The sequence below is a fragment of the Prionailurus bengalensis genome, chromosome A2 (genome assembly GCF_016509475.1).
Source record: "Prionailurus bengalensis isolate Pbe53 chromosome A2, Fcat_Pben_1.1_paternal_pri, whole genome shotgun sequence".
Classification (NCBI taxonomy): Eukaryota; Metazoa; Chordata; class Mammalia; order Carnivora; family Felidae; genus Prionailurus; species Prionailurus bengalensis.
Genome location: NC_057348.1, coordinates 19658725 through 19666684, shown reverse-complemented (window position 1 = coordinate 19666684; position 7960 = coordinate 19658725). Strand labels below are relative to the sequence as shown.

The following is a 7960-nucleotide window of genomic DNA, read 5'->3' as shown; positions in this document are numbered from 1 at the left end:
CCTAGCTCCCCTATGGAGGTCCTGTGGCCCTTAGAGCCTGCAGAGAAGTCGTGCCAGAGGACCTGACCTTAGCCTCTCTCCCCTTCCTGCCTTCTGGGCTCTCCACACCTGCCCTGCCCCACTGCAAACACAGCCTGGATCACAAAATTGGCTGGGTCCAGGGGCTTCTTTCCCAAGTGGGCTGCCCAGTGGGGAAGGTCTATACATTGGGTGCTTACTGTGGGCAAGGGTTGCACTGAGCTAAGTCTTTTCAAGGGACGAGTTCATTCTGCCATTTTAACGAACTGTGAGGGAGGTGGGGTTTTGGTTTTGTTTTTGTTTTTGTTTTTGTTTTTGTTTTTGTTTTATCTCGGACTCAGGAGAACTGAGACACAGAAGTGGAGTGACATGCCTAAGGTCATCTGACTCTTGGGCAAGTGTTTCCCTCCAGGAAAGGAAAAAGCTGCAGTATTTTTTTCTCCAAGCAGGAGGTGAGGGATATGGGGGGCAGGGAGTGAGGAGATGGGAAATGCAGGGAGTAGGGGTGGGAAGGTGGCTATTACACAGGGGAGAGACTTTTTCTTTCAAACCTCCCCGCCCCCTTTCACATCTTCCAAGTACAATCACTATGGTTATCATACCCTCAGAGAAGGGGAAGGGCTTCATTTTCACCTTCCTAAATCCACATGGGAACTGTACATAAGTAAAGCACATGTCCTGATGTCCCTTGAACTTGCCTTTGCCCTCAAACTTAGTGCCTTCAGAACTTAGGGGTACTTGATGTTACCACTGAGTCCTGTTCTAAGCCTCATGGTTTTTTATTCTTTCTTTTCCAGCACCCAAGGAGCCAGGGAGCTCCCTTTATCCAAGGAGGTGGCAACCTGCAAGTATAGTGGGGGGGCCACAGTCTGGAACACTACTGATGTCAGAATCAAGTTGGCAGGTTGGCTGACCACAGGCAGTCTCTCAGCCAGGGCCCTCTCAGCATCAGCATGAACTCCAGGATCCCATCTGCCAGGGGCTGGTTCAGCAGCCGCCCACCCACCTCTGAGCCTGACCTGGAGCCTGCCACAGATGGGCCAGCTTCCGAGACCACTACCCTCAGCACAGAAGCTACCAGCTTTAATGACACCAGAATCCCTGATGTGCCTGGTGGCACAGCTGGTGTGGGCACAATGCTTCTGTCCTTTGGGATCATCACAGTGATTGGCCTGGCTGTGGCCATGGTAAGAGCTGGCAGGCTGGGGCTGACCCAGATGGCCGTCAGTTGGAGGAGGGTGGTCAGTGTTTAGATTTTAGAGACTCTAATCAGAAGATAATTGTCTGTTAATGATAGCACGATCTTCCCCTTCTCCAGGTATTTTTCCACTAGGGACCCAGAGACCAGAGAGGCTGCCTCCAACTGGAAGAACCAGAGAAGGTTCTCAGGATACATGGTGTCTTGAGCTGGGCCATGGGGGCCATGTAGGAGTTGGAGAGGGGATTGTTCCAGGTGGAGGGTCCTGATGGGCAAAAGTTGGGAGGCAGGCAGGGGTTTCTGTGAGCAGCAAGCAGGACGGTGAGGCAAGTGTGGGGAGGGGTGCCATAGGAGTAGAGGCCAGAAGGCGATGGGAATAGAACCTGGGCTGCAGAGTAGGGGTGGGATGCTCTGGGCATGGCAGCCTGCTGGCAATGTTCATTCACTTGGCAGTTATTTACTGGGCATCTGCCCTGGACCAAGCCTTCAGGTCCCCAGGGACTAGGGAGACAAGGTCCTGCCCTGTGTTTCTTTGGGGAAATAGGAGACAGATAAACCAAGGATGCCAAGGGCAGCCTAGAGGGACTGAGTTGGGGTGCACCTGTGGTCCCCTGGGTGGGCTGACAATGGTGGCATCCTGGCCACTGCCCCTTGCAGGCTCTGATGGCTAGCCTTAGGCTCAGGACCAGGTTGCTCTGGCAAATAAGGCTGTGGATGGTCCATCCATGACCTGGCTGGAGCTACTGTTAAACCAAGGTTGCCATATGGGCCCTGTAGGCTCCGGATCACTGCCAGGGAACAACTCCTGGCCAGCAAGCAGGGCCAGGATGCAACACACAGAGTGAGTGGGCTCCCTGGGCAGGAGCAAGGCAGAGCTCCAATGTTTCCCCATGGCACCAATGTGGGAGTTAAGTAAACTGAAACAATCTTACCTCAGGGAAAATGTGGGGTCTGGAATCTGCCCTTGTGACTCTAGGCAAAAGATTTTGTCCCAGGAATTTGGGAGCACTCCCTTACGTTTCATTCTGGAGGAACGTTCAGAGGGCCAGGATAGAGGAACTTCTTGCCCAAACCAGAGAGGTAGGAAGATTGTGGGACAAAGGCAATGGAGGGCAGAAAATAGCTCTTGGGCACTAGGGAACAGGTTCAGAGATGCTCCCTGAATGCTGCTTCCTCTCCTCTCATGCCAGCCCCCAGCAAGGCCATGTTGGGTATGAGGAGAGGCAAATCAGTGCCAGGTTGTGTGCCTCACACAGATGGAGTGGTATGGGAGGGCTTCCTGGAGAAGGCAGCACTGCAGCTGGATGGTGAGGGGTGGGAAGATTTGGAAGGAAGGTATGTGGGAGGGTGGTGTCAGTAGTTGGCACAGAGGGAAGAGCAGGACCATGGCATGGAGATTTGTTAAAGGTTTTGGACTCTCGTGAAGACCCATCTGTAGGACAGGACCACAGGGCAGTAAGGAGGGTTTGGAGAAGGGCCAGAGTAGAGGGAGTAGAGGGAGTCCAGGTGCTTGGGCTGAAGCTGCTGGTTCAGGGCAGATAGGGGGCTGGGTCTGAGACCTGGAGCTCCCCCAGCATCCTTTCCACAGGACAGCAAGGGTATCATCCATGTGTGACCCCTGGAGGGGATGGAAAGCAAGGGGCAAGTCAGTTTCTTTTCAGGCCTTTGGGGTTTCCGAGGAAACAAGCAGCAAGAGGAACTCTGGACCAGGCTGGAAACCAAACCAGATTCAAGCTGTGAATGAGGCACAAAGGATATGAGAGCCACAGAGGACAGACTCTAGGGACATGGCTTTTCCCCAGGCAGAAGTGGTCATTCTCCTGGCAGCCAGAAACCACCAGTTTAGGGAACAGCCAGGTCGTGGCAGAGGTCCCTGGAGTCCCTGCCCTGGTGGCCAGCCCTTCTTCCCTTCTCAGTGCTTTGTATCAGGATGTTCTGCTCCCACCTGGAGCTCTTAGGTCTTGCACGTTTCCTCAAGCTGCCTAGGCCTTTATCTTCCAGTCTGTACCATGGGGATTAGGACCCAAGGCCTTTCTACGTTCCTCCAGCATCTGAGCTCCGGTGTTCAGTCTGGGCTGCTATTCAGGGGCTCACGCTCTCCTCCCCAGGCCCCGTCCACTGAAGCCCATCAGCCTCCCATGGAAACCTCAGAAGCCCAGCCCAGAGCCTTGCCTAGAGCCACTGCCCTGCAGAGTTTGGCCCCCTGTTCTTTTTGCCCATCCATGGCTCTGGGGAAGCCATGTACTCCCTGGGGAGAGTTGAGAGGAGAGGGTGTGCTGAAATCTTCCCTCTCCCCTCAGCCCTGAGGAGTCTGAGGCAGGTGCTGAGCGGCTGAAACCACAGTCTATATTGGCAGAGATAGGGTCCTCCTGTCTGCAGGCCAGGCCTGACTGCGTGGTCTTCCCAGGCTGGGCTCCTCAAGCACTGGCCTGCTCCCCACCTCCAAGCCCAGGCACTGTCAGCAGCTGATAAATGTCAAAAGGAGGCACAAATGCAGGATGTGTGTGTCCCTGGGAGGGAATCCCCTGAGGACATGGGGACCCACACTTCTCCCCATCATCAGCCTCAGGATGTCCCCTGTCCCAAGGGACTGCTGACTAGTCAGGGACTTCATTCCCAGCCATTTGACACTGCTCCTTCTCTTGCAGGTTTTATACATCAGGAAGAAGAAGAGGTAACTCCCCAGTTGCCACCCAAAACTCCAGCCTGTTGGCAGTGTTGGGCTGGACTCCAGGAGACATGGGTGGGAAAAGAGAGTCCCTCCAACATTGGGGCCCCTCTCCCTGGTCAGGGAGTCAGGTCCTCTTCTGCCCACTCATGGCTGGGGATGAATACTTTCCCTCCAGGAGTGCTGAGCCACCCTTGCCCCAATACCCTGAGCTCCAGGTCACTGACTCCCCTACCCCGCCTGGCCCGCAGAGGCTGTGGATCACACAAGGCCCTGGCCTACGCAGTCCCCATGGACCCCACAGATGATGCCTCCATGGGCCGTGGCCCCATCTGGTCCCAGGAGTGGGTAACTAACAGAGGGGTGGAGGTGGTACTGCAGGTACAAAAATAGCTTTCATTTAATCCCAGAGGAAACCTCAGGCCCCCTAAGCATAGCTGTGTGCTATGGCTCAGCTGGGCATCAGGCAGGGCCCAGAAGGCTGGAGGGAGGGCAAGGACCTGCCATGCCCCCAGCAGCCTCCCCCCACCCCCAGGCTGGAGAAGCTCCGCCACCAGCTCATGCCCATGTACAACTTCGACCCTACGGAGGAACAAGATGAACTGGAGCAGGAGCTGCTGGAGCACGGGCGGGACGCTGCCTCCATGCAGGCTGCTGCCTCTATGCAGGCCATGCAGGGCAAGGTGGGCACTAACCAGGCTCCCCACCCAGGCTGCAGGCTGCTCATGAGTCCTCTGCCCCCACCCCTCCCTCCTTTCTCATGCAGCTTTCCAGCACCTGCCATACGGTCAAGTGGGTATATGGGTTTTGTCAGGTTTGTTTAGAAACAGGTAGAGTTTCCCTGTGGCCACCTATAAACTGACTGCATGAGGCCAGGGCAGCCCTGGAATCCAGCCCAGCTCTACCCCTGCTAACGTAGTGATCTTGGCAGCCCCTTGGCCTCTCTGAGCCTCTGCTTTCTTGTCTGCAAATGAAAGTCCTAATTCTTGCCCTCTGTGCCCCCACGCCTTGGCTAGGAAAGCAGGAGAGGACTGATGGGAGAGATTGTTGGAACTGGGAGGCTGGTGCCTCTGCCCCCTGAGGGCCCTGGTCCTGAGCACATCATGATTGGGGTCAGATTCTGGAACAGGGGCACCTCTGACTACACTAGGGGGTTCCTAGCAACTGACAAACGCTGGGTGTGTGGAGACCCCAGCCAAATTCGCCTCCTACATCCAAAGGGTTAGGTACCTGTGTGGTCACCCTGTCAGAGCCACTGGGCTGCATGGCCATTTGCCACCAGTCCCTAAAATTCCCAAGGGCCAGAGCAACATGAGGAGGCCTGGTCTCTCCCTGACCCATGAAACCCCTTTGCATTTCTCCTTGCCTTGACCCCACAGGTTGCTTGGGGGGGAGGCGCTGGCCCTGCCAGGGCAGAATTAGGAGACTGGATTCAGGAAGAGTCCAGACTGGAAGTCCAGAGACCTCCTGATTTTGCCACCAGTTCTGTGGCAACTGATCAGGACACATTCCCCACTTGGGATATTTGGGAAATCAGGCTGAGAACCTTGGTCCACCCAGCCCATGGGACTACTGACAATTTGACAGTTGTTTCCTGTGCGCCTCCCTGCCTCCTCTGGTCCAGCCCCTGTGCTAGAGCTAGGGGATACAGAGGTGGGCCCCCTTCTGCTGGGAGAGAGTGGTGCATGCATAATTAATCCAGCCTCTAGGCCCGCAGGGCAAGTGCATGCTAGCAAACTGGTGGGGGGGGGGGGGAGGGGTCATCTGAGCCGGTTGGTATATCCAGGCTGAACTTGCAAGGAGAGCATTCCAAATGGAAGGCGTAGCTGGTGCCAAGTGAAAACAGACAAACCCGGAAGCAAGGGTGGAGGTGAATGGCCTTGGTCAAGGTCCCTGATGCCCCTGTCTCTCTGCAGACCACTCTCCCCTCTCAGGGCCCACTGCAGAGGCCCAGCCGGCTGGTGTTCACCGACGTAGCCAATGCCATCCATGCATGAGTGCCCCGGGGACAGGCCTGGACTTCTGATGAAGACACCTGCCACAGTGCCCATTGAGCTGCCCACTCCGTGATTGTTAAGACCTACTCTCAGGACCTGCCCTGCCAAGGCCCAGCTATTCCCAGGACCCACCTGCTGACTCTCCAGGCTCTAAGAGAGGCCCTGGCCAGGCAGGCTGGACATCTGGCTACTGATGTCCCCTGATCTGAGGGCCCTGGCATGGAGGGCATCCCTCATGTCAGGAAGGTTGAGAGCTATGCTAGCTTCCTTGTGTCCTCCCCAGACTCCTTACATCATGGTCTGCTCCTCTAATGTGGAGGAAAGGGGGGGGGGGGAGACATGGGATGGGAGGGGAAAGGAGAGAGGAGTAGGGAGGGTTTCCCCTTTGTCAGGGAGAGACCTGTCTTCAGAATCTGGAGCCTCCTCTACAGTGCGGAGAGGCAACCAACCCGGTTGCCCCAGGAGAAGCCCAGGGATGAAGCAAGAACTGCCAAGTGGACAAGGATGCCAGGAAGAGGGCTGCTCCTACCCAAGGCCCATCTGTATTTTGGAGGGTCCATGAGGCCTCCCTGGCAGCCAGCTGTTGGCTGGGAAAGAGCAAAGGAAGTAGGGGAACGGGTGTAGAGGGACACAGTGCCTGGACCTGCTGAAAGGCCTCAGACATGTGCGTGAATGTGCCCATGTGCAGGGTAGGATGTGCGTATCCCAGCACAGGGTAGGATGAAGACCTTCTGCATGGGCCCCACCCTCCAAGTCCACCCCACCCCTTGATGTGTGTGGGAGCACCAGGATAGGCCACCTTCTCTGCCTTCAGTGTTCGGGACTGAAGGGAAAGGAAAGCCAAGGTGAAGGTCCTGCTGCCCATCTCATCTCTTCACTGGGCTCTACAAGCCAGGTAACCTGCTTCTGAAAATGGTTCCCTGTCCTGGTGTATATTGGGGATCTAGGGTTGTGGGAGAGGCTACTGGTCTGAGGGCAGTGGTCACAGGCTGTGGGCTATCTGGGGACTTCTGACTGCCTGAAACGGGGTGGGGGTAGCCCCATGGGAAACAGACCTATTTGATAGCATTTGATAGCATAGCCCACCCACCCGTTGTCTACCCACCCCACATCCCTCAGGAATTCTACCAGTCTGGGGCATGTGAGCAAGGCATGGGGCTTATCCAGACCCCAGGAGCTGAGCAATTTTCTACTCTGAGCATGCATGCGCACGTGAGCATGCACAGAAGCATGCCCCCATGCCCAGCCTCGCCACCATTGCTGTCCTCCGCTTTCTGGAGGGGTTGCGGGGGCAGCAGCACAGACCTTCTGTTGGGCAAATACCATGTGTCAGGATGTGAGGGCCAAGGAGGCCCGTGTAGGGAAGATTTGGGATGTGTTCCCTCCTCTAGATGCTATAAATACATTAGCACTTGAACCAACTGGAGGGCTGTGGGTAATTTAGGATGCACAGACGCTGTAATTTAACTCACAGCATCTCCATGTGAGAGCATTAAAGATGTAATTAAGATGTTTACACAAAAAGAGTGTGAGTCTGTGACACTTGGGGTGTGAAACACCAGGAGGGACAGGATGGGTGAAGGGCTGTGTGGGGGCCTGGCATAGTCACTTGGAGCCCAGCTAGGAGCTGGCAGCTCCATTGGTTTTCCTTGAACTATCTGATGAAATGCCTCTGGCCCTGAGTTCAGGCTGCTGTGGGGCCTCGTGTCTCAACTGTGGGATGGAGTCACAATGCCTACCATCCCCTTGGGTGGAGAGGCAAAGTGGACAGGACCTTGTGGGACCTGAGGAAGGAGGGGGCTTGAGCCCCAAGGACTAGGGGGAGGTGTGGTGCCTCAGGATCCATAGGAACTGGGTCTGAAACACAAAAGGGAACACAATAATGTGGTCTTTCCCAGATCACAGGGTGCAGGGAGTGGGTAGAGTTGGGAAGCCTTGAGGTCATCTGTGTGGAAACCACCTACAGGGTTCAGAAGGGTTTGGGGAGAATGACACCAGGGTGACCAACTCTCCTGGTTTTCTCAGGACTGCCCAATTTTAGCATTGAAAATCCCACAAACCAGGACTATAAGTGATATC

The 7960-nt window shown here is 55.7% G+C and overlaps 1 protein-coding gene across 1 annotated transcript; it reads left to right on the top strand.

Annotated features, from left to right (window-relative positions):
• The first annotated feature begins 353 nt into the window (after positions 1–353).
• Positions 354–7405, top strand: CA2H3orf18 (chromosome A2 C3orf18 homolog). The gene is made up of 5 exons (XM_043587432.1): positions 354–470; positions 816–1205; positions 3865–3890; positions 4420–4567; positions 5801–7405. Exons 2-5 carry the CDS (start codon positions 972–974, stop codon positions 5879–5881), a joined length of 489 nt encoding a protein of 162 aa, XP_043443367.1. The 5' UTR covers positions 354–470; positions 816–971; the 3' UTR covers positions 5882–7405.
• Positions 7406–7960: the final 555 nt, after the last annotated feature.